At 44.3% G+C, this 26,913-nt stretch overlaps 1 protein-coding gene across 1 annotated transcript in view; it reads right to left on the reverse strand.

Annotated features, from left to right (window-relative positions):
* The window catches only part of PLXNC1 (plexin C1), a 154,851-nt gene that overhangs the window by 35,256 nt on the left and 92,682 nt on the right, over window positions 1–26,913 (reverse strand). Inside the window, exons 11-21 of the mRNA XM_081129087.1 lie at window positions 24,770–24,949; window positions 22,012–22,099; window positions 18,710–18,913; window positions 18,413–18,598; window positions 15,930–16,032; window positions 12,947–13,048; window positions 12,534–12,637; window positions 8,921–8,959; window positions 8,504–8,628; window positions 7,092–7,290; window positions 1,711–1,857 (exon numbers count right to left, since the gene is read on the reverse strand). Coding sequence (XP_080985213.1) covers window positions 1,711–1,857; window positions 7,092–7,290; window positions 8,504–8,628; window positions 8,921–8,959; window positions 12,534–12,637; window positions 12,947–13,048; window positions 15,930–16,032; window positions 18,413–18,598; window positions 18,710–18,913; window positions 22,012–22,099; window positions 24,770–24,949 — 1,477 coding nt within the window. The remainder of the gene's footprint in view (window positions 1–1,710; window positions 1,858–7,091; window positions 7,291–8,503; window positions 8,629–8,920; window positions 8,960–12,533; window positions 12,638–12,946; window positions 13,049–15,929; window positions 16,033–18,412; window positions 18,599–18,709; window positions 18,914–22,011; window positions 22,100–24,769; window positions 24,950–26,913) is intronic.

The raw sequence follows: 26,913 nt of genomic DNA on the forward strand, positions 1-26,913 counted from the left end.
TGGGTTCTCCATCCCCAGAGACGCTGATTTAATCATTCCCAAGGAAAGACCCAGGCATTGGTCTACCTGGATCTGCATTTCTAACAAGCGCCCGAAGAGCCATGAATTAAATTTAATAAAGCTTTAAATAGCACTCACATGCCGGGCAATGTTCTAAGTGCTTTGCAGAATACAGACTCTTTTAACCCATGAGACAGGCACTGTGATCATCATCTCTATTTTACAGACAAGGAGACTGAGGCACAGAGAGGTTTTGAAACTTGCCCAGTGTCACACAGCTAGGCAGTGACAGAGGAAGGATTCAAACATGCCTGGCTCAGAAGTCAGGGTTCTTAACCACTATTCCAATAGTTCTCCAAATGTGGTTTTGGAGGGAGCTCTTTAGGAATGCAAACCCTCAGGCCATACCCAGGATCTACTGGCTTAGAAACTCTGGGGTACTGTCTTGCAATTGGTGCTTACTAAGCCCTCTAGGTGATTCTAATGCATACTAAAATTTGGGAACCACTGCACCCCACTGCCTCTCCCATGCAGATGGTGTGCAGATGGAAAACAGAACTGTTAACTTTCTGCTCAGCTTCCTGCCTGGTGGATGGCAGTTGTGTGTGCATGGTGCCATCTTCAGTGGAGGGTGAGCTATATCTTCCAATGACCGAGAACTCGAAACAACTGATCTGTGGGCTACGCCGCCACCAGAGAACATAACCATAAGGCGGTCTACAGCAATGTGGTGCCTTGTCCAATTAGGAGATGAATTCTTCCAGGATGACACTGCCGTGCTCGCCACGCAGAGCAAAGCCACAGACTCAGATCCCTCACTGAGCGATCCCAAAACCTCACTGTCATTTTTTCCTGCTTCTCCACTAACAAGATTCTGAAGAAGCTCAGAGTGTCCATAGGGCTAAAGATCAAACCAAGACACAGCAATCTCTTTCCCAAGTCTCTATTAACAGAAAAGCGCAGAATATTCCTAAGTAATTTTGGAGATACTTACCATGCTTCGTTCTCTAAAATTCCTGTATGTGCAGGAAATTGGTCCCTCTCTCTTTAGGGGGGGAAGTGGCTGGGTGGTGGTGGGGTGGGGATGGGTGGAAAGCAAGTTCTCGGATGGGTGAAACCCTCCCGCAGCCAGGCAATCATCCTGGAATGATTTACAGCTTTCCTCTAAAAATAACTATGAGATCACAGAACATTAAGTGCATGACACCAAACATTTGTAACTAATCCAAGAAAATAAAGTAAGGGCGTCATGTTGCATGGGGAACACAGTGGAGTTTGTTTTATGTTATCATTCTAAAATAAGATGGCCTCAATTTGGCTGAAATATATCTTCACACATTGTCTTGCAGAGCAGAGCCATTTGAGAAATTCTGATTGCAATTATAAGTGCTGAATAGGGAGTACTTTGCATTTCCTTTGACGATGCTGAAAGCTATAAGCAATCCTGGTATTAAAATCTTTGGAAATTGATGAGTACCCCAGGCATCATTACAATACTTTCTCCCCTAGCCCAAGCAATTAAAATCTATTATGTGAACACGTGTTAACATTTTATCAACTACTGTTTTTAATTGACTAGATGTGTGAGGCCTCCCACAAGTAGGAATGATACCTGTTCACTGTAAGTGATCCCCTAGCCCTCACCCTACCCTCCAACCCCCAGCCAGACTTATTTCCGAGTCCGGATGGGAACGGTCAGCACAGACGTACCACGGTGCTGAATTCCGGGACCTGCCACAGCAGCCAGTCTTCATTGAGAGTGTAGAGGGCTTTGCACGTGATTACATCTACGGGACCCTTGTTTATTTTCTGGTTCAAAGTTGTCACCAACAAATAGAATGGCTCTCCAACAGTCTCCTTGGAAAAGACACAAAAGTGACAGTTAGCTTTCTGCAGAATCCACTGTACTTTCCAAAGAATTAAAGTTTCAGTGTGTGGCAGCACGGCAGGAGACAGGAGGCAGTGTTTTCTAAAAACCAACAGGAAACTCCCAAGGAAATACATGTTGCTCCACTTAGGACTGAGAACAAAACTCAGGCACGCGCGCACGTGTGCACATGCACTCAGCTGACAGCCACAAGAAGTGCAGGCGCTCGTGGAGCACTCCTGCCTGTGAGGCCTGTGTGCAGACAGTGCTCATCAGCTGGCTAACACCTAAGAACACCGAGTAGATGCAGAGGCTGAACCTTTGCATACATCCCTATTTATTTATTTTTTTAGAAAAGCCGAAAATAAATGGCATTTTAAAAAATGCACAACAATTAGCCTTGGTAACTAGAATAAACATAAGAACATTTCAGACATCGGGTGCTCACAGCCTTTCATGAAGGAGGTGGCCTTCCTGCCGGTGCAGCCGGTCCCATGCTGTTCCCAGACCCAGGGCGCGCGGTCCCGCTGGGCACCTGTACGGGGGCGGAGCCACAGTGTGTGTCACCTCCTTTCCCTGGACCAGAGCCACCCGCCTGCGCTAAGGCTTTTGCCAAACATCCTGCCGGCCCATCCTGAGGGCTCCTCTCTCCATGCTTCTGCCACTTGCACCCTTTCCTGGGCCAGGGGCTGCCACCTCTGCTGTTACTGAAATGCCTCAAATGTGTAGCTACTCTGGGCTTAAATGGAGCCTGGGCAGCCCGAGTGGAAGCTTGTGTGTTCTGCTGCTGCAGCGTTGCTAAATAATAAACCTCCCTGAACGACAGACATGAAGGAGAATATGTGGGGGAGGGAGCGCCAGGCCCGAACCAGGAAGTCGAAGGCCTCCGCGGGCACGGCGGGGCAGCCAGGGGGCGAGGGCCGACGGGCTGAAGGGAGCACACACTGGCCCTCGCACCCGCTTCCTCTGCACACATAAACTGAGACTTCTTTTAAGTCCCTGCGGCCCCCCCCTCCCCCCGTCCCAGCCTTTATACCGACCCCAGTCCCGCAGCTTCCTCCTGCTCCCTTTATCGCTTCTCTCCCCCCCCATCGAAACACCCTTGAGTCTCCTCAGCGTAGGACAGGGGTGAAATGTTCAGAAATTTCCCAGGTGGAGGGAGTGTTGGAACTAGTACACAACATTTAAATTCCTTTGAGAAACTTCCTTTATTTAGTGGTTCACAACCACACTGCTCTCTTCTCTTTCCCTCCACCCTCTTAGGTAATGTCCCAACCACAAGAACCTCCGCTTCTCCTTTCCTCCAGCACATCAGAGACGTGGTAGTGCCCTCGTGAGGGGCTGGAGGTGCCCACAGAGGCTGGCGTCGAGGGCCAGGTGGGCTCTCCGGAGCTGTGTGGAGGGGCAGCTAGGACTCAAAGGAATCCTCCTGAGTGCAGCTACACTCACCTCACACTGCTGCTCACAGATGTGGTTATAACCCGGATACTCATCAGCAGAATCCCCAAGGGCCCTGGTAAAAAGTTCAGGAGCCTGGGCCCTACTTTAGACCTACAGATCCAGAATCTCTCCAGCTGAGAGGCCTGGGCATCTGCAGTGTTAACACCTTCCCAGGGACTCTGCTGTGCAGCAGGCTTAGGAAACCATGGGCCGTGGGGTTTCTTTGTCACCACTGAACACACGTCTAGGTTAGTCATACCTGCTGAGGGCTTAGGCATCTTTTCAGACCAGGGCACACACAGTGGCCTCGGAAGCTGGCCTGCGGCAGAGCCCTGCTCACCCAACTGCCCCCACCCTTCCCCTCCCATGATGGCAGCTAAGCTTGGCCCCTTCACCGACTTTTCTCATAAGACCCGACTCTGGTCCTGGCTGAGCCAGAGGCTTTCAGCACCTGTGATCTCCTTCCATCCTTAAATCCTCTCCTAAGCCTGTAAGAAGGTACCTGCCTCACTGGGGAGGCAGTAAGTGGGGAGGCTAAGAGCTCTCAATTCCTGGCGCTATCGCACGCTAGCTGTGGGGTCTGGGGAAAGTCACATCTATTCTGTGTGCCTCAATTCTCCCCTAAGTAGAATGGTCATGAAGGTACTTACCTCATGGGATTTCAATGAGAAAAGGTGAACAAAGCTCTCAGCATGATGTCTGGCACATTCAATAAATGGCAGTCATTACTACAGGGTTGTCCCAAAAAATGTATAGACATTTTAACAGCTGATAGCTCAGTTTTGAAAATGAAATGTATTTTTATAAATACTGCCTTTATAATTATTCAAAGTGTGTGTGTACATTTTTTGGGGACACCCTATATTATTGTTACTTTACTGCCAGAGCCTGGGAGGTTCACAGGGGTAGTTACCTGAAGGTTACAGAGCCAGTGGCACCCAGTCAAATGTTTGTGGGGTAGGGCAGGGGACTAGAGCTATCAGAGTCCTACACCACCTCAGGCGCCCAGTGGGGGAAGTTGGGCCCTCCACTGCAGAGGGAATTATTCCACTGAAAATGAAAGTATCGCCCACTGGCTCAGTGCCACTTCCTCCCGGTGAGCGTGCCACCCCCTCACCCCAAGATGCTCTTCAGTTAGCACTGCAGAATCTTGACCCAGAACCCTCTGCTCAAGGGGGCCCTTTGGGCTTAGAGCCCAGATTTTTGGAGTGACTCATCCAAGGGCAGCAAGAGCATGGTTCTGACCAACCCCTGAGGGCTCAGAGTAAGAATCACAAGATCCCAGAAGAGCTGGAAAGGAATTTAAAACCAATGACCACTACCCTTGTTTGGTGGGTACATGCCATATCCAGAGACACATAGCTCTCTGGGGCTCAGATGAATTTAGAGCCTGAACCTGTAGCTTCTAACCAAGACTCCTAGTCCAGTGCTCATTCTACTATCCCAGGGTTCTCAAATATCGGGCAGATGGAATTACCTGGAGGAGCTTAGAAAACATGGGCAATAGGGCCCCCACTTGCAGAACTTCTGGTTCAATGGCACTGTGGTGGGGCAGCCATCTGCCTTTTAAACTAAGCCCTGAAAACTAGGTAAGAGTCCCGCTTAAAAGGGTTCCGTTTAGAGGAAGTTGTGGCCGAAACTAGATTGGTGGAAAGCAAAAAATATTCACCCCAGAAATAATCACTGAACACCTCCCCAAAGCGTATGATGATTTATACCAAGTAAACAGAAAAGAAGGCAGATTTCATTAATCTTAATAAATGGGTATTGCCTTGGGAGAGGAAGGGGTTGGTAAAAAAAAAAAAAAAAATGTTGTGCATCTACATGTAAGATTGCATTAAACATTAAACTAAGCACAGTCTATTTAAAGTGCTGCTTTTGGATCTAAACTTAAGTAGCACTGTTAAAACCGGTGGCATAGCAGTATATCTTATTCAAAGTTTAATTAGATTTCGGAACTAGCTACAAATACACAATTATGCAGTTTTGCTGGAATCTGGATGGCTGGTGAAATTAAAGGAAAAGAACCTTCTGCACCAGGGGCGTCAGAGGGCCGAGTGGAGATTGGGTTCAACAGAACACTCTCACTCTTCTATCAATATTTTATGATAATGATGGCCAACATTTACGGAGTGCTTACTCAGTGCTAAGCAACTGCACACATTTCCATCTGTGCCTCAGAACAGGCCTAAAATCATCTTCTTCCAGTGCCACAGGTTACAAAACCAAGGCTCAGGCAGCTCAGGGCCTCTGGTAAGTGGAGTCTTAATTTCAGACCAAGCAGTGGGCTTCAGGGCCTACTCTCTGAACCACTGGAAACTGCACAAAGTTTGCATTCGAAAACGTTTTAAGATTCAATTAGATTACAGCCAGGATGTTAAAGTGACTCCAACAAAGTGAACTCAAGGGGCGAAGGCTCTTTGGGGACTTGCTTTATAATATGGGATGACTGGTTAGAATTGAGTATAATTAGCTTACAGCACATTGGTACGTCGTAAATGGGTGTTTCCCAGATGCTTCGGAGGCCCCCAAGAATAGGGTGTTCTTTGCAGTATCTGAAATATTCCCTCCACTCAGTATAGTTTCTTAAGGGGGCCGACTGGGCTCTGGTTGTTAATGAATGAAGTGAGGTGGGCTCAAAAGTCAGTTATGCAATATATGTTCCAGACATCTACTGTATGATATTGTGCCTATAGATAACAACACTTAAAAATCTATTAACACTTAAATATCTGTTAAGAGGGTAAGTCTCATGTTCATTGTTCTTACCACAATAACATTTTTAAAAAGAAAAGAGTCTTACCTGAGGAAATTCTAAATGAATTACATTTGCATTAGGCCAGTTACACCAAAAACAATTTTTACTTTCCCCTTTGTGTGCTCCTGGTAAGGACCAGTGATGGGGAACTCAAGAAGTTAAAAAAATTTTAGCTTTAGATATACAGTTAATAAGCTTGGTAATTGATGCATGTAGAAAGCTATTGTTGCAGATACTAAATGTATGACTGGACCTGCCCTGACTTTGGGACACCAGAAAACAATTAGACCTTTGTGCCCCAGGAGGACTGCAAGTGACCAAGACAGTATTGGAGCCTTTGTGCTCCACCCAGGATGCAGATAAAGAATCACCCACCAGTGAGGCCCAGCCAGTGTGGCTCAGTTGGTTGAGTGTCATCCCACGCACCAGGAGGTAACCAGTTCAATACCCAGTCAGGGCACAGGCCTGGGTTGTGGGCTTGACACTAGGGGCTGTGCAGGAGGCAGCCTATCAATGTCTCTCTCTCATCGATGTTTCTCTCTCTCTCCCTCTCCCGTCCTCTCTCTGAAATAAATAAAAACATATTTAAAAATAAAAAATAAAAAAGAGAATCACTGGTCAGCAGATGAAGGGATGCTCCGAAAATCACTGGACTGCAGCTTTTATCTGATTAACTTTTTCCCTGAATTCCAAAGCCTTTACCTACACTTTGCTTCTCCTTCTAAAAAGGGTCAGCTGGAGATGAGATGTAAGACGGTCTTTAGGGGACACAACCCGCCTTCTTCTCAGATCACAGGCCATTTGAATAAAGCGGCCATAAAGATTCAATCTGTCTCTACTTATTGGTTCTGGTGGTGACAGGTAACAGGAGTGCCTACTTTTCTGGTTTCACCAGGACTAAAATCGAGTGAATGCTGACTCCATGGAGTGTTCAGGTCTTATCCTGGCAAAGACATCAGCAGCTGCTAAAAATAACTACCTATTGTCTTACCTCTGACACTGCCGAGGAGGGGATTCGACACTTACCCGCAGAAAACCAGAAAGGCAGACGGACATCCAGTTTGTGAGGAGTTTTTCAACCACGGACTCGGTGCGTCTTAGCATGAGTTTAGGCTGCATGTTACTGGACTGTTCCATCAGGTCCCTGGTCAGCACCTCCAGGATGCTGGTCAGATAGACCAGCTTGGTTTGCAGGGCAATGGTTAAGAAGGAGGCAAACAGACACCTGTTTAAAGACAGAGCCGTGGTCACAATAGCCAAGACATGGAAACAGCCGAAGTATCCTTCAGTGGACGAATGGATTAAGAAGCTGTGGTACATACGTTTACACACATGACAAAATGGAATACCATTCAGCCATAAATAAGGCTGAAATCTTGCCATTTGCCACCACATGAATGGACCCGGAGGGCATTATGCTAAGTGAAATAAGTCAGAGAGAGAGAGAGAGAAATATGTTATGACCTCACTTACCAGAACAGAGATCGGATTATTTGTGGTTACCAGCAGCAGGTTAAGGGATGAGCAGGGGGAATCGAATGAAGGGGGGTCAAAAGGTACAAACTTTCAGTTAAGTGTCAGATAAATAAGTCCTGGGGGTGTAATGTATAGCATGGTGACTATAGGAACACCGCTGTATGGTGTATTGGAAAGCTGTTAAAAGGGTAATCCTAAAAGTTCTCATCACAAGGGGGAAAAGCATTTTTCTGCAGCTATATGAGAGTAACTAAACGATTGTAGCAATCATTTTGCCATATATTTATGTCAAATCATCATGCTGTATACCTTCCACTTATCCAATGTATGTCAATTATATCTCAATAAAAGAGAAAAGAAAAATATATACAGATGAGAAAAAGCACACACACAAAGGAAAACGCAGAGCCTCGGACAGGGAGGATCGCGGCAGCTGTGGCTGCGCTTGGCCCAGGTGGCAGTTTCCGTGGCAGCTGGGGGGCAACGGGGTCCTGTCCAGGGGCGCTTTTTAAAAAACTGTCTGGGTTTCAACCACCTTCATTCTCCATCCGTAAAAATCACACACCGATGTTAACTTCAGGACATTTTATGTGTTTTCAGTCCTTGAACTTTAAACTAGAGTGGTAACAAGAAGTGAACGTCTTTCCCGAATTTTCAGGGTGTTTTTAAAAATAGAAAGTATCACTTCCACTGTTTTGATTCAGGACTCATGTTTTTTCTCGGGGTTGGGGTTTTTCAGGGATTTTTGGGGGGAGGGAAGTTGCATGTGTGTGTCTTTAGAAAAGAATTTGTGTTGGGGCGGTGTGATCTGAAATGGAGATACCACAGTTGCGGGACCACCCAGCCAAACAGCCTGTTCTCAAGATACCAAGCTCAGGTTGTGGTTTGGAAATAAAATAAGGAGCTCAGGTTTTATTTTCTCTACTTAATGACTTTCAAAATATAAACAAATTGACCAATACCTGTCCTTCACTGAAAAGTTCTTCTGCTTTTCAAGGGTGTGGATGACAGTAACAAGGAAACTTTTATTACAAATTAGGGCATCCAAAGCTGTGAGACTCTCATTCTTGTCATTGGCTTCTCTGTTCTGGGGGGGAAAAGTGTATAATATAGTATAGTATAGTATAGTATAGTATAGTATAATATAATATAATATAATATAATATAATATAATATAATATAATATAATATAATATAACTTAAAGTTAGATAATAGATTCACAATGGGTTTTCCAAGACAATGAATTATTTCATATTGAATTCATGATCCCAAAAAACCCACAATAAAAATTCAAAGTAATAATGGAGATGATGATGATGATGATAACACTATGCAAGTCAGGCAGTCATGGGCTAAAAATGAAAACTTATAGACTTACATGCATATCTTCAGTGAAGATGTGTGTGAAGCCACCTGACTGAGAGGAAGGAGACACTTTTATTATTCATAACATCCAAAGGAAATGAATAGTGTTTTTTGTTATAATACCCAAGTCCATTTTAATAAAGCAGAGACACTATTTGCTAATCCGAAGAGCCCCTGGGCTTATGCTCACTGCATATTCTCTAATACATAATAAATAATTATTCAGCTCCCAAGAAACACCGATGAATTCTGAAAACCTCTAAGAATAATAATTATCATGGCATCAGTCCCGTTTTTGGTAGATGAAGGCATCTCACACTTTAGAAGAACTAACTCAAAGTTAAAGAAGTGTGGTTAAAGAAGATTATGCAAATATGCAAACCACTCCTCGAAGCATAAATACAGAATTGTGTTGGTAAACTTTCACATGTCTTAGCTTAGTAGTATCTACTGTCTCGATACACAGTGTTATTCAAGAGGGAGAGGAGTGGTTAAAAGCTAAAATCTGGAGCCAAACTAACTGGCTTCCAGTCCTGATTTCATCACATACTGGTCATATCACTGTTGACAGGTTAGTTAACCTCTCTGTGTCCAACTTCCCTCATCTGCAAAATGGGGACAATAGTGGTTCCCATCTCATGGGCTTGATGTGAAAATAAAATAAATAAATGCATAGTAAGTTCTCAATGTCAGCTATTATTGTTTTTATCTAACTTACAGTGAACTATACAGCAGTCCTGTTCTCCTGCTGCTTCCTAAAAATATTTTTACGAGTGATGCTATGTAGCCCCTGGATATAAACTTTTAAATTTGAATTTTCTTTTCTTAATGTACCATAAATCTTATTGGAATTAAATGATTAAATTTTAAAAAGAATGCTGAGTAACACTTTAAATGAGTCAACAGAATAAAAAATAAACTTGTTTTTCTTTCCTTGTTTTTTTTGTTTTTGGGGTTTTTTTTGGTAAAAATTAGAACTTCAGGCTATTTATCTTATTAAACTTCTTCTGCAGAGAATTTCTGATTTGTTAGTCCAAGCAAGAAGACCTCAACTATTTTGGTCATGCTTTCCCTTGGTAGTAGGCAGAAAAATTGAACACTGGTTGCATTTCCTACTTCCTACTATTTTTCTGCTGAACCAACTTTAAGCAGATAGGCAGTTTAAACAGTCTGAATCTTGACCTTAAGTAGGGAAATGCCGCCTTGGCTTCCCTAAGACTCCTACTTCCTTTCATTCAGATTTCCCTCTTCTAGGAGGTCAGATGCTCTGCTTACCCTTATTTCTTATTTTCATCAAAACAAAGTAGTCAATATAATGAAAAGCAAGGCTTAAAAGCCAAACCCAACCGCAAGGTGAAGAACCAGGAACTGGTGATGCCTGGGCCTCTGCGAACCTCCAATTCCCTTTGGGTTTTGCCTGTTGTTATCTGGCAGGTGGTGACCACCCAAAATCTCCCTCTACCACCCAACACCCAGGCTAAGGTAGGGGCTCCTGATCTCTCAGGAGAGGGCCTGGTTAACGGGAGGGCTTATCTGTAGCCTGGCATGCATTTCAGTGGGCATTGTCCTAATAGAATATGTTCCTCTGTTCACTGTATCTTTTCCTAATTATTATTCAGTTTTAACTTAGGTCTTCTCGATAGAGTTCTGATAAATTTATTCTTGTTTTTCCTGGGTCTTCTCAAAGATTGTACACAACCCAGAGTTGAATCAGTCTGGCTTCTTGCAACTCTCTCTCTTTTCCTAAAGCAGCGACTCTCAACGCTTTTCATCTCATGGCACACATAAACTAATTACTACGATTCTTTGGCATGCCAAAAACTATATCACATTTTTGGCCTATCTGACCAAAAAAATAGGTCTAATTTTGATTCATTCACACCAGATGGCTATTGTTGTGTTGGCTGTTGTCATTTTTCACTTGACAATCTAAGGGAAAAGAGGTCGGTGCCCCTGACTAAAGAGTCAGGTGTTGCATGTTTTAAAAATTCTTGCGGCACACCAGTGTGCCACGGCACCCCAATTGAAAATCAGTGTACTAATACAGAAGTGTCCCTGGAATTTTTCAAACACTCGCAACAGTCCTCCTTTGCATTCATCACTCTATCTTGCTCTTGATTACTGAATTTAGAAGACAGGAAAATTTCTTTTTCAGGCCACAGATTACTCTCTTCAGCACTCAAGAGCAATCATTAACTATAAAAGCCCACACAGTACTCATGTTGATGGTAGAAATCTCTGCTATTTTCTTGGTATTAAATTCTTAATGGGGATCTCAGAGAGCTGGGAAATGGGACTCGTGATGCAAGCTTTGCTGAGGCTCTGCACCGTCATCCTGATTCAGGGAATTGAGCTCCCCTCCCCACTGGGTGCTCTCCTGTAGAAATGGACCAGGTGACAAATGGCAAGTCCTGGTGCCTGGTACTCTTGGAGGATAAGTTTAAAAGAAATACTTTACAAGTGCAAAAAGCTGAAGTCTTATTTATAGCCTCCTTGATTTACAACATTAAGGCTTGGACAAAAAATATGGTGGGTGTTTTATGGCGGTATCCCAACCTCCAGACACAACATCACGTATCATGGTGTCCACTTCTAGAATGACAAAGAAACTAGAAATTGCTTACTGCATGTGTCTGAGTTTCTGAACTCTAGGCATCCGGCCAAATGTAGCTGAGAGGCTTCGGAGAAGGTGATACAACCTCTCTTTTGGCCTGGAAAGATTTCTGGCTTTGTTTAGAAGTCTACATTTAATCGTGATATTTGGTGTTGATGTGTTCCAGAGGTTGGGGCTCTCTGTGGTCACCAGTTCTGGACAAAAAAGGGCAGTTTGGTGGAGCTGGGGAATCAGGACGAGGCGGTGATGACAGGAGGATGAGTGGACCTCGCCAAGGACTTGGGAGGGTAAATGAAGGAGGCTGAGTGAGTGGGTGAGAAAATGGAGGTGTAAGAACATGAGTGAGACCGAAAACCCAAAGGGCTGAGTAGACTACTCCTTGGACTCCTGCCACAAATCCTTCACTGGGTGCAGCTACTGCTCCTAAATGAGGATGATGCTAACTGATTAGCTAAATAACAGCTACTGAAGTGAACCACAAAACTCTACATTGCTAAAAAACCACAAAAACTCTACATGGCTGTTATCAACTCAAATTCTCCTAGACATGTCTACTTTCCTGCCTCCTGGCCGGTAGTACTTTTCATTTCCAATTGAGAAGTAATGGTGAATAATCTAGAAGCTGTGGTGGAAGTCGTGCAGATAAACACAACAGATTGGCCAGCCCACAAGCTATTGATTTTTAAATAAACTAGCTTGCTTCCCAGCTACAAATTCAGTTCTAAACTGGTAGTAAAATAAAGCAAAAATCATCACTCTGAACTTCTGTCCCTCTGAGGGTTTTGTTACTGGACAAAGAGTAATTGCCAGTGACCCATCACTGCTCTATACCCTAATCAATCCAATTAATAACTCTCCTCCTCCCTGCTCTGCCCAAAGCTAAGCCTTTACTCTGTACCAGGCACATCATCTGCAGCTGCCTCCGAAGCAAACACCCATTTTAACAACAGCAACAAGCACCTTCATTATTATTCAAGGTTCAACCTTAGGAACATGATCAATGCTCTTTTACCTCGGGGAAGAAAGTTCTCAGAGCAAAATGTTTGTAGTCAAGGAAGGGAACAGTTCCAAAACTATCAACCACATCCAATTTATCCATCTGCAGCTCAGCAAAGCCTGCAAAACAGAATCCCAAGAGCAATATTTTAACTCGGCAAACAATGGATAAAATCCTCTGCTGCTTTGTCTAACGCGAAGTATGACCTTGGTTTTCATTAGAGAAGAAACAATAGATAATTACTTGCTTGGCTGCAGAGAAGAGCTGAAATAAGACACAAAGTCAGGCCCAGACCCTGCTGTTCAGTTGTCTTCTATTATAAAAACACTTCTTATTACCGTAGCTGTTTCCATTTAAGGGTAAAAAAAAAAAAAAAAAAAGACAATAAAAAAGGCTTGTTTTTCTACAAATAAAATTTTGGAGCCTACCATCACGGATCTCCTTCCGGAGCTCGCTCTCCAGGAGCTCCAGCTGTTGGCTCTGTTTGCGACTTAGCTCCTTGGACTTGTGCCTGGTCACCACCACAGCCACTGAGGAGACAGAGATCCAGCATCAGATTGACATGTTAACTCCAAAAACGGAAAGAAAAACGGAAGTCATCCTTTATAGTTCTTTTAGCGAGAGGCAGAGATAGAGTAGCATTTAAAAGGTGGGATTTATAAAAAGAAAAATTCCCTGTGCCGGGTCACTCTGAAGAGCAGGATGCTAAAATGCAACAGAAAAACAAAAAAGCCCCTCTCATCTTAAAAGTGAAAATCAAATCAAATAAACTTCGCTTGTAACCAAAGATCCCAGTCGGCTGGAAAGTAATGAAACAAGCCAAGTTTCCCTACAGCCACAGGCTGTTTTTTCCTTAATGTTTTTAAACACCCCTGGAGAAATAAAGTTGAGCTGCAAATGCAGAAAGAAACCACAGATCCACAGTTAGCTACATAAGCCAAACTTGCAGGGATGAAATGGGGCGGCATGGTACGTGGTCCACCGTGAAAACACCATATCTAGATATTGCTGCTTTCTCCACTTCGTCTTGCTTCTATCTGCGCTACAGAGGCAATAACCCGAACAGGGTTAGTGCTGGATTCATTCTCTGCTCTGCTGTTTACTAGCTGTGTGACCTCAGGTAAGTTTCTCAGCGTCTCTGTGCGTGGCTGCCTTATCTGTTAAAGGGCCTAACTCAAAGAAAGCACTGAGACAATTTTTTTTTTTTTAAAGAATACTCAACAATTGTCAATTATCATTATCTTATTCTAGAAAGTTTTTCTTCTTTTAATAGAAATTTCATGATAAAAGGACCCTGCTGCCAGTAGATGGGAATGATGCTGGAGGAAACAAAATTAAATAGTTTTTCCCTGGACCATTTTGTAAAGTTAACAGTCTTAACTTTAACAGGTACTGTACATCTTCAAGAAAGGGAGGGGCATGCAGTAATTCCCAAATTTACTTGACCAAGGGGCCCCTTTTCCCAGGAGCATGACTTGGGATACTGCTCCTACCCTGGGCAACACTGGCTCACTGCAGGGAGGGAGCTAGCAGGCCTCATCCCCTGAGCAGGGGGCTTCCCGTGGCTGTAATCTCCAGGGGGATTATAAACATCCCACAGTGGGATGTTTTGTAGGCGGCACGCTAGGCCAGGTGTGCTGAGTGTTTTCACTCCTGATGTGATTGACGGACTGAAGAGTAGACTCACTTCAGCTGCTGATGACATAGGCCTCCCTGAAATCATGGGAAGAAGGGGCTGAGAATTTTAAAGGGCTTTGCAGATACCAATGAAGCCGAAAGCAGCGCGTCAAATTAAGCCCACTTTACCCTAAAGAGCATAAACAACCTCTACAAACAAAATGAAGGGCGAGGAAGGGTGGGATCGCAGGTTCCCAGTAGCCACAAAGTGGATGTGAATATAGAATGAGACTGACATCTACGGTTGCTTAACAGCAGCCGATTCTCAAAACGGGGCCCAGCATTTAGAATTTACAAGTGATCTTATTTGGAGTCACTACCAGACAGGACTTTATTAAAATATCAAGCCCAATTCTGGATTCCAGATACAAAATAGGGGTTGACAACTTAGGGAGAGCATAAAAAATACCTGAAATGATCACCAACAGGGCATAACAGGGTCTCTGTAAAATGAGTTCATTCCATTAGGCTGGTTAATCATACACATAAATCTTTCCCTCACTGAACTGAGGACCACCCAAGACAAAGGACTAGGCCTTAACTCGTCTTCTCTAGCTCCAGAGACTGGCACAGTTATTAGCAGTACAGATACTCAATAAACACAAGGTAAGTGGATGCAGAGATGGATGAGTGAATGTGTGAGGGAGCAAGCATCTGGAAGGAGACATTAACAACTATTAACAGAAAACCTCAGAAACACAATGCCTGTGTTAAGTCAAAAAATACAAAGTGCTGCATTAGTTGTGGGGAAGAGTTCTTTTTTCTAAGAAGACAAGAAGAAACAGAATGAAAAGCAGCTCAGAATTAGAGCTCACAAACTAAATGGCTACAGGGCCCAAGTACACAGATGAATTAAGTGACCTGAGTAGAGCAACAGAGAGTAGTGGAGACTGTGGGAAGAACCCACTGAACATATGCCCTCTCCCAAGTAGTAGCTGCTATTCAGCTCCAGCAAACCGATGCTACGGGAAAATTGGGATCCAATGATCCAGACCTTTCAAGGGTTTTTTAAAAATGGGAATCACCTAATTTAAAAACATTGTGAACTACATCAAAGTGCTTAAAAATGCTGTGTGGGCCAAACAAAACACATGGGTTAGCCAGATTCAGCCAGTGAGCAACCACCACGGGATCGCCGTGCTTGGATGAGCCTTGGAACACTTTAATAGACGGTGCAGATCAGCCTTCTAACATATAGTCCTGCCAGGAAAAGCAGGGCGGGGTGGGCGGGAGGGGTGGGCTGGCAGAATGAGCCAGCAGGGTGAGAGGACCAAGGCATGGGAGCCCAAAACCCCAGAGTTCTGAGGGAATAATGTAAGGGGGACATTTGTCCTCACAATTCAAATGATAGGGGAAGCAACGTGGATTAAACAGGGGATGGCAAGAGTAGGTTTGCAGTTGTTCATATGGGAAATAATACAATACTTATTGAACAGTAATATAAGGATAAACTGTTTCACGTGCTCACAACCGTAAGCCTACTTTTGCCCACTCCTGTATTTCTCAAACACTAAAATACTGTCTTTGTAATCCAGCCCTCTATTCCAAAAGCACCCTAAAAATGTGTAGAAAGCCCGCAAGATGCACCTACTATTCCTGTCCCAAAGTTCTGATCTGGGTTTTCATCCATCAATATTTAATTGAAGCAAACAGCCTCTGAAAGCTGGAAGTCAGCCTGCCTGAAGAGAGGCCCCAGGGAATAATTTTTCTGACAAAATTAAACAGGGCACTTACCAAAAATGACAATCAAAAGCAAGATGGGAAGCCCAATCAGAGAGTACAGAGGGGAAGCCACCGATTCCTGCTCGACGTAGAGCTCCAAGTTCCCCAGTTTGACCTAATGGAACAAAAAGTGTTATTAGACCCAATCGAGTTGGGTACCATTATCTATTTATACAGTTTTCTCCCCCAAATGGTTTTCCCCAGGATATAAAAAGAGATGGCAAACTAGGTAGGATATCTGAATTCAAGTCCCATCTCTGGGACAGATTAACTATGTGACCTGGAGCCAATGAGTATATTCACTGTGCCTCGGTTTCCAGATATGTCATTTGAGGTGTGCTAGACTAGACCTAGAGATTTTAAATCTTGGTCCATTTTGCCCTGGGGGGTTCAAAGAGGTGGTAACTTGAGGATGAGAAGCCCCTTACCCCTTGACCAAGGAAGCAACTACCTTTTATGTCTTCTACATCTTGCATTTTCTTGGCAGGCCTGTTTTAAATGAAGCGAAGACCAGTTTGGCAACTCTGCCTGAATGATCCCTGAGGGCCTTTACCAATTTTAGTTTTGGGTTATAAAAATTTTGTAAAACTCATAGAGGGAAAAACTCTGTATCAAGCCTTAGTTTTGCATCTACATACACATGCATCTTAAGCACATTTCCAACCCCGGAGCAATGCCTGCCCCTCTGGAAGCATCTGGGCAAAGAGGCCAGAGCACAGATGCCGGACCCAGAAAGAGAGCCTGGGTCCTAAATCCCAGCTTCACCACCTGCTCTCCTTACCAGCTGCAGGAGCTTGAGATAGTTATCAACCATCCAATCCCCATTTTCCTCATCTTTAAACTGGAGCATCGTGGTGAAGACTAACTGTGCTATATTAAGTAACTAAGTGGGCTCATGGCACTCCTGCTCAGAACTCTTTAGTGGCTTCCCAGAGCTCAAAGCCAAGTCCTCACGATGGCCACAAGGTCCTAATGATCTGTCAGCTCTCCCGGCTCCTACCTTAACTCTCCAACTCCCTTAGAATATTCCCTCTTGCCCTCCACTCCAGCCCCACCGGCCTCCTTGTTGCTTCTCAAATGCACCAGGTAGGCTTCCAACTCAGGGCCTTTGCAACCTTCACGTCGCCCACTCTCCCCCAGATGGCCCTTGGTGCATTCCTCTCCTCCTCCTGCTCCGTACTCAAATGTCATCTTTATAGGGAGACCCTTTCTTCCCACCATCATAAAACTGGCCCCACTGCCCCATGTTCCTCCTATTCCCCTTCCTGCTTCGAGTTTCTCTGTAATACTTACCACTACCTAACACATTTAAAAAAATATTTTTAATTGATTTTAGAGAGAGAGTAGGAGAGAGAGGGAGAGAGAGACATCGATGTGCAAGAGAAACACAGACCAGCAGCCTCCCGAACCCATAACCCAGGGCATGTGCCCAGACTGGGAGTCGAACCTGCAACTTTTTTGGCATCTAACACATTTCTAATTTATTTTCTTTGCTTTGTATTTCTTTAGGTAATCTCCATAAAGGAGAGTGGTTTTTATTTGTTTTCTTCTCGGCTGTCCCCAGCCCAGTGCGGGCACTCAGGAACTGTTTCATGAATAATGGAGGATGCTGGCATTTGCTCTTCTCGGCTAACTGGACATGGGGGAGTACTAGTGAGTTTAGTAGTTGTTACTGATTTGATGATGATTATTACCATCTTTACCATACAACAGATGACCGAGGGAGGCTCGGCGAAGCTACGTGACTCATCTAAGGCTCCACAGCTACTAACTGGTGCAGCTGGGACATGAACACATTTTTGTTTTGCCTTCCAGTCTGAAGTTCTTTTTTCCTGTCCTTTATCCGAGTATTTATGACTATAGATCATAAAGAATTTTTTTTCTGTTATAGACTGTGCAGAGCCTTACATGGCATGAACACTACAAAGGGAGACTTCTAATATGTTTCCCTTCCCCATGGCCTCACATCTTTATTGGGGGACATAAATAAACCAGTGGTGGGATCCCTGAACATATCTGGGAAAAGATTAATCACTATGAGCATGACTTTATGTGGAGGAAGCAGCCCACCACCATAGGCTATCTGGGCTCCGTTAGATACGAATGCTCCTCTGAGGGTGCTAAAGAGGCCCCCACTTTGGGATTCTGCTAAGACTGTCATCTCTGCATTTGGGAAAAGACTGACAGCTCATTCATCAAGGGGTCTAGAGATTCTGCTTGCAGATGCTACAGTCTCAACGTATGGCTAGAACAAAAGCTATCAAGACTCATTAGCAGCATAGACAATGATGTGTTCACCGCTCTGACATTCAAACAGGCACGTGGATGGGTTCTGGCAGCTATTTCGGAACTGTGCTTGGGCTTGCAATACCAGCTTTGTTCATCTTCTGTTTAAAGTGAAGACCTAAAGACCTGAAAAATATTCCATTCTGGCTCTGGTTTCATCAAGGAGTTCCCCTAAATAAGGTAACATGCGGGGCTGTCGGGGGACTTACGTGAACTTTCTTCGACGAGGAGGCAATGCTGCTTGCAGCTCTGATACCTTTAATTTTGCAGAGGATGGTGGTGAGATCTTGAGTCCTGGTAATATTTTCAAAGCTGCAATTTAACTGCTTATTTTCCCCATGGAAGAAAGTGATTTCAATGTCTTTCTTGGAAATGTTGAAGTTATCATTTTCCTTCTGTGAAGAACAAAGCGGAGATGAAGAAATGAAGGTGCGCGTGGAGACTCACAAACTAAAGCACACCTTGCAGCCGAGGGCGGCGTAGCCCGCACGAAATGAGAAACGTACCAGGATTTTTACTTCCAGTTCTGTGTCCACCTCGGGGTCAACACGATAGCCTGTAAACCTGGGGTCCTCCAGGTACTGCAAGCTCCCGCAATCCAAGTAGGTCTCCTGCACTCTCAGTTTCACAGTCACATTCGTCCGCACTTTTGAACTCTTTACACCGGGCGCTAAGAAACTGCAGTAATCCGCCATGCAGTGTTCAGAGACCTGCGGGCCAAGGAAAGAGCATTTTGGAACCTTGTTAATGAATCCCGGAAAGAGCATTTTGGAACCTTGTTAATGAATCCTGGCTCTGGGATTTAAGAGCTAAGTGACCCAGGCAACTGAACTTCTTTGGGCCTCTGTTTTCTCATCTGTAAAGTGGGACAGCAATACTGCTCACGTTGCAGGGCTGAATTCACCCTACATCAAATTAAATGAGACGGGGACTCATTAAATTAAATGAGGGCTGCATTAAATGAGATTATCCACACAAACATGCTTAGAATAGTGCCTGGCACACAAATGCTAGCTATTATTAATGTTATTAACAACAATGAAAGCAGCCAAGTTATGCTTTGGGGGGGAAAAACTGTACGCAGAGAGAAGTAGGCTTGAGAAAAGGGAAGACTTTGCACCAATGGACCTGTATGTCCTTCGCTTGGGTCCTTGGAAACTCCCAGAAAGGAGGAAAGGAACCCTCGGCAAGGGCCAGAGCTGGCTGAGTCATGCAGGGGAATCTCCTGCAGGCTTCAGCGGAAATCACTGACCACAAGGAGGAAAAGGCTCTGCAGGCCCAACAGAAAAGAGAGGAACAAAAGTTAAAGGGATAGTGCGTCCCCCGTGGGAAGAATTGCATGAAGCTGTAAACAATGCAGAACGGTGGCCCACTTTACAGGTTTATTTATAAAAGCTAGCAAACATAAATACTGGAATTTTCAGGCCTGCAGAGAGATAGGCAGAGAAGGCTGCTGGGAGCGGGAGGCTGACAAACGTTTTACAGGAGGGCAATAAAACTTGTGGAAAGAAATTTGTCAGGTGGGGAGTTTTCTGCAGTTTTTACCTACTCGCTAATATTGGCATATAAAAGGGGGTAGGAAGAGGCAATAGGTGGGAAAATTGGATGCAAAGGGCCGAGACAAGCAAAGCCTCCATCCGCCGCAACGCCTTTCCAAACCACAGCCCCGTCTTGCGCTCACACTCTGGGGCTCTGATGAAAACCACTAACCCCGCTGCCCCCACTTCTCGGCAGCCACAACCCCGGCAGGCCGGCTTCTTATTAAAGATGTCTTCTAGAGAGATTATCGGTGACAGGGTCGCCCTAACCTCATTATCCTCAACTCTCTCAATTTCCATACTGGTTACCAGCTGCCATTAGCAGAAATGCTCTTTCTGATTAGTTTCCAAGCAACCCCTTGGCCACCTCCGCTGGCCATCTCATCTGCTTTCCCTCCTTAGCCTGAAGCTCCTCCGCAGGGTTCCATCGCGAGCTCTCCTCTCCTTCCTCTGTGCTCTCCCTCCCATCACGCTGTTCCGGGGCTCCTTCTCTTAGCAGCTTGACAAAGATGGCCCAGTCATCTCCAGCTCCACACTGTGTCCAGACCTGCCCTGCTGACAACAGCCCAATGGCCGGCTGAGCCCTCAGACCTGCTCACGTCTCAACCACATCTGGACTTGGCATAAGCATTTTCATTGGTCCCCTGGCCCTTTATCAGTTACTGCCTCTCCACACTATTGCATGAACCATTGCCCAAATAATCCAAAGGGCACCTATATTCATGTCACTGCCTGCTCAAAGACCTCCCACTCTCCCACTGCCTACAGAATTGAGGGCACAGTTTCAGTCTGATACTCCTTGAGAGCCCAGCAGTTTTCCAGCCACCCTTCTTGTTCATTCCCGACCTGTCCTCTGGGTACCAGCTGACACATTCCCATCCCAGGCCTGGCAGTGACCTGTCCTTGTCCTCTGCACCTGAACTGGCCTTCCTGTTCCCACCTATCCAATCCCACCCATCCTGGTCCACTCCGCAGACATTCTTAATCCCATCCATGTGTAATTTCCCTTCCATGTGGAAACACACACTCAGTGCCTTCATGGATTTACAGGGTTTCTGAGTGGGCCGAGAATCAGAGGACCTAGAATTTGAAGACACCCCAGCTCTCAATTTTCAATGCCAGTGTGGATTTGCCATTTCCCTCCATTAAGGCAACATGACCATCTTATTTTTTTCTTTCCCTGCACCCATCAAAATGTTTTGCCCACAGTAGATGCACAATAAGTTTTACTTGATCTAGGGACGGCGCTAGGGAGGGAGAGCAAGTCCACTTACAAATTCAGGCAATGCCTCTAGTCAGAGGGTCAATCTATGCAGACAGCTCAACGGAATATGTTCACATCCCGGAGACGTGGTCTGGAATCAGATTCAATGTGAGGCTTGGAACTGGCTCTGAAGGGCATCAGCAGGTGGAAGTGTGCATGACAAGGCTGCAAGGATGCCTTAGGAAGGCCTCCTGTACCCAGGCCTGAACCCACACTGGTCCCAAGCAGGGTCCGTGACCACTCAAGACAGCAGCTTGGCAGGAAGTGGTCAGGCTGGGCCCCCCCCAGAGGCTGCAGCCTTCACATCTCATTAAGGAAGGAGAGAAAGGGGAAGAGAGACTGAGGCGAGCACTTGGGAGGAGCTCAGACGTGCACCCAGAGACCACAACCTGTACCTACAATCCATCATTTCTTGTAATGAGGCCCCTGTGTGATTCCTGTTGGTGTAAGAATTGGGTGAGTAGATACCAGACCACTGCGTGGGGAGATAAAAGGCAAGAAGAGGTGAGAGCAGAAGGAAGGGACCAAGACAGGTCAAAGGGACAACAGCAAGACAGGAAGCCTGTGATAAGGCCTCTGGGACTTGAGCAGGTTGCTGACCCTCTGAACCGCAGCTCTCGCTGTGCATTGGGAACACCACCTACTCTTCACAGAGATGCTATTTTTCTTTACATCATGCCTTCGCCACTCACACAGCATTTTCACACATTTTCACAAACATTGCCTCATTAAAGTGAGCTGCCATAAATCATACACGGAGGAAATGGCAGGTCTTGTCACACCAAGTTCATTCCTCTCTCCTCTGTGCCACAACTCAAAATACTCAACTACAAGCATAAAGTCTTATTATTTTCTTTACAGCACAGATGGCATAGATCATACACAGGTAAGAGCATGTAATGTCACAAGGCACAGACATAAACTATATCCCCCAACGTATTTTAGTGTTATAAAAACAAAACCATCCTTGAAAAGAACTACTATTACAAAGCGGCCAAAGACTTACATTTATGTTTCCTTTTAACTCATGTGAAATGATTAAGTTGTCGATTACATCAAAATTTCTGCCCATGATGGTTATATTTTGACCACCACTGCAAGAAAAAAAAGCAACAGTAAGAGTTTCATAGTAAACACACAGGCCTTTTGCATTTATGAACAAAGCTATCGATTTATTCACACTTAACATGAAACTCAGTTATGTTTGAAAGCAAATGAACAAATCTTAATTTCAAATGCAGGACAATTTTAGAAGTCTTTTTAATGATACTGGCTTCAAAGTCATAGTTTTTAAGGTGCATACATATAAAAAAATCACATTGAATCCTGTTATAATTTGTAGGAAAATGCCCCAATTCTTTCATGGAATTTTGAGTTTGTTGTGCCATGTTGCCACATATAATCAGATCATCAGCTGTACCTTGAAAAGGTTTCACTAGACAGGATTTTGTTTGATTGCTGCTTAATCTATATGAAGATTCTTCAGTCTAACAATTTTCAAAATCAAACTCCCAACCTACCAATTATATTTCTTTAGGGAGACAGAAAACACTTTGGACAAGGTAAAAATTATAAATGACAGTAGAAGTATATCTTTTTATTTGGTAAACCATATAAATAACAGCGACATTCTCTCTCTCCAAAACCAAGCCAAATGATTTCACATATTCTCAGCACATAATCACATATAAGCAAAGTGGTCATTAGATGTGGAATACGCAGCTGTTCACAGCTCTGGCTGCCCTCACACCCTCATTCGTGTGGGTCACTAGGCACTCATTCCAAGGTGCAGGAGCCTGGTATGTCAGCTGGGCCCACGGCGACAAGACCAGCACGTGGGCACGAGCGGGCTAATTTGTGTAGGGCAGAAGAAAGACACTGAGCCCTGAACCTTCCAGCCACAAGGAGAAAGGGCCCAGTTGGCCTCATGCCAGCCTATAGTCGTTACTAGAAAACCAAGCGAAGCGTGGCCCGTGGCCAGACTGCAGAGCCGTGTGCTTGCCCAGGAGTCACCGAGAGACACGGGCTCAGAATGTCATAGGTGAATGGACAGCAAGAAGCCTCTTATTTTATGGCAAAGCAGGACACTGGTGCCTTAGAGCACAGTGCCCTGGGAGCCTGGGCAAGTCATTTGAACACTCTGTGCCTCAGTTTCCTCCTCTGCAAAATGGGTCATTCATAGTCGAGTTTTCTTTTTCCGCTTGTGAGCATTAGCTGAGTCAACAGATATAACGCACCAGGTACGTGGGAGTGCCGCATCAATGTGTGCTTTTATTTTTAAAAAATATTTTTATTGATTTTTTTAGAGAGAGAGGAAGAGAGAGAGAGACATCAATGTGAGAGCGAAACATGGATTGGCTGCCTCCCGCACACCCCTTAATCAAGCTCCCAACCGGGGCATGTGCTCTGCCTGGGAATTGAACTGGCAATCTTTTGGTGCACAGGACAATGCCCAACGAACTGAGCCACACCAGCTAGGGCCAATATGTGCTTTTATTTATAGGAAGGAATTAGACCCAGAGCAGGGACTGCCATGCTAGAGCCTCGGTTTGGAAATTTCAATTTTCCTCATGCCACTGTTATGGGCAGAACTGTTGAAGTCCTAACCCCCAGTGCCTCAGAATGTGACTACTTTTGGAGAGAGGGTCTTTAAAGAGGTAATTACGACTGAATGAGGTCATTTGGGTAGGCCCAATGACTGGTTCCTCACAAAAGGAGGAAATAACGGGTGTCAGTTAGCACATGGCTCACCCGTATCCTAGGACACAGGCAGGCACCGGGGGAAGACCATGTGAGGACACAGGGAGGAGAAGGCCATCTCCGGGCCCAGGAGAGAGGCCTCAGGAGAAACCAACCCTGACAGCACCTTGATCTCGGACTTCCAGCCTCCAGAACTTTGATGACATAAATACCTGTTATTGAAGCACCCCGTTGTGGTACTTCGCTAAGGCAGCCCTGTAGCCTAATGTATCCACCTCCCACTTAACCTTAAAAAGAATATAAGAAGTGATTTTTTTCTTTTTTCTATTTAAACAAAGCTTCATCTGTAGTTTCATCTAGACAGTACTTTGAAAATAAGCATCGTGCTGTGTTAGGTGAAGAAAATATTTTAGGGTTATATTCCAAAATCTGAATGTGAATTTAAATTCAACTAGGAAAACAATTTTTTTCCTTGGACTCATCTGGAAAAATTAATTTCGGAATTTCCATCTCTCATTTAGGGGAAATCTTTGAAATTAAATTCTGCTTTTGATTTAGATAGCTCCCAATATTTCCTCAAATTAATCAAAACAGCTTAGTCTAAAGGTTTTAAAACAAAGGATGTAAGAAAGAAGCAGCTTTGTGTCATGGGCTTCTGCCCATCCCAGATAAGGATAGTGCCGTGAGACATAGCAAAGAGGGTTATGTGTTCCTACCAGAAATCTAGGCCAAGAATAGTTACTGCAATTGAACAAATATTTTTAAAAGTGAGATTTATACAATCTGAAGAGGAACGAGAGTATGAGCAGACATTTTAGCACTGAGTTTCCTGGCAGCCATGGCAAAGAGTAAAACAAGTTGTGCTCCTGGTGGTCACTGTGACAATAGGAAGCAACCTCTTTGTCAGGTATAGGTTTGTTTTCCAGGAATAAATCCTGGGAGGGATTCTGTGAGAGGCACTTAGATGTGACTATTATTTCTATATTAATTTGAGTGAAATCGTGATCTTTACGCATCTCACCTTTTTAACCACAGCAAGAGAAAAATATGAATCTAGAAAGTACCTGATCCAGGTGGTAGCAGGATAGATGAGGGAACAGCGTGGCAGAGCAATATAAGACAAAGACCCCAAGGAAGAACAGTTCCCGCCATCGAACTGGATACACACATCCTTCATTTCTTTTCGGCTTGATGGCAGAGAGAATTTCATATGGGTGTCGTTTAGCACATGGCTCACCCGTATCCTAGAAGGAGGTAGAAACAGAGCTCTTACATGACACAGACACTTAGCACAGCTGGTTATCCAACAGCAGTTCATGAACTAGCAGACAGTTGCAGGCAACTGCTGATTAATCAGGGCCACGTATCCTGTTGGGGTACTATCTGGGGCCGGGTTCCTCTTTCTTTTATGCATTTTTATGTTTTTATTTGCATTTTCCTTAGAAGTAGGGGAAGAAGGAAATGTAACCATTTCCCTAAGAAGCCCCAATAGAAAGTGGAACATGGACGGGGTATTAAGTTACAGTAAGGAATGACTGTTAATTTTGTTGAGGACAATAACGGCACTATCCTTATCTGTTAAAGACGCTACTGAAGTATTTATGAGTGAAAGGGTATGGTGTCTGGGATAGGCTTTGAAAAACTCCAGCTGCCATTCTTCCTTTCCCTGCAAAAATGAGGAGGGATAGATGAAACAAGATTGGCAAGTGTTGGTAAGTTCTGAAGCTGGAGGATGGGTAGAGAGGTTCATACACTCTTCTCTCTTGTGTATGTTTGGAAACATCCATAAAGAGAAGCTTAGAAAAAAGAGAAGCCCTAGTCAAGCACCAGAGGGTAGAAACCAACCCCAAGCAAGAGGGGAGTTCTGCTCTACGCAGAGCAGAGAGCCCCTGACTGAAGTCCATGCCAAGAGCCCAGGAATCTCAGCATCCGTCAGCCATCAGAGCCAAGCTGCCTCCCAAGTTGCTCCAGACTGAAAACTAGCTGGGACTGTCCTGGGTGCTCCTGACATCTGCAGGGGGTGCCCTTGCCACCCTTCAGGAGTCAAAGCAAAGCCTTCTACAAGATTCCCTCTGGATCCTGCAGCTTCCTCTGTGCATGTCTACAAATCATTAGGACTGGGTTGTGCCTGAGTAATGCTCAGTATAATTATGCCACATGAGAATTTATTATTACAAAGGACATGTGCATGATTATTAACTTTAATGCACATATCCTTTAAGTTGTAATAATAGATTCAAACAGTAAGGCAAATTCGAAAAACACGTGAGTTGGTTTGTACTTACACTACCTCAATTTACATTCTAGCTATTGGAAATTCATCCTAGAGTGGCTGATGATTCTAATTCAAATTCAAACTTGTTTATACAGTTTAGAAAGAAAGAGGTAGAAATGTGGGTCATTCTCACTACCATTCTCATATTTTTCTTTTTTCGAATCATTAGGCTTTTAAAAAATACTATATTAAAAGAGTTTGGGATTGCAGCACGAACTCAGATATAGGATTAACTGGACATTATGTTTACTGCTCGTGAACTTGGGTTCACTACACAAATGTGGTTAGTGAAATGCTACATGCAGAAAGGCCTCTTACTCATTGAGTTTAATAACTGCAGTATCTCAAGACACATTTGGAATTGAAACGAGAGTATAAAGAGTCAGAAACAGGGTAAAGCTCTGAAAAACGACTTACATTCCAGTGAAGCTGATTGCCTTTCAGTGAACACATAGGTGTCTAACTTCAGATTTTGTTACACAAAATGACAGAGTTTTGCAATAAGGTGTTTAGCCAGGATAAATGGCACAAAAATATCTATGTCACACAAATACAGCCACTAATGTGAGCTTGATAATTCTGGTAAGCAGCAGTAGCAGAAGAGAGGAAAGCCACTGATGAGCAGTTTTTCCCAAAAGATGACAGACATCCCCAATTCACTACTAGGAGGGGAAGGGGATGGCAGTTATATGTGGCAAATGAATTAAAACAGAAAATCAGTAAATAAGTGTGGCAGATTAAAATGCTGTACAAATCTGTCTTAGTGGTTAAAAAACAAAACACCACGCTTCAGCAGATTGTCTTCAATGCATTCCCATGATGGGGACAAGCTCAGTATTATACTTCATATAGGCTGCAACATCCTTTATTTCAAATTAGCCCAAACTTATAAAAGCCAGCAGGCACAAAACTCAAATGATCTATTGTGTTATT

Source organism: Miniopterus schreibersii (genome assembly GCF_964146895.1).
Source record: "Miniopterus schreibersii genome assembly, chromosome: 2".
Lineage (NCBI taxonomy): Eukaryota > Metazoa > Chordata > Mammalia > Chiroptera > Miniopteridae > Miniopterus > Miniopterus schreibersii.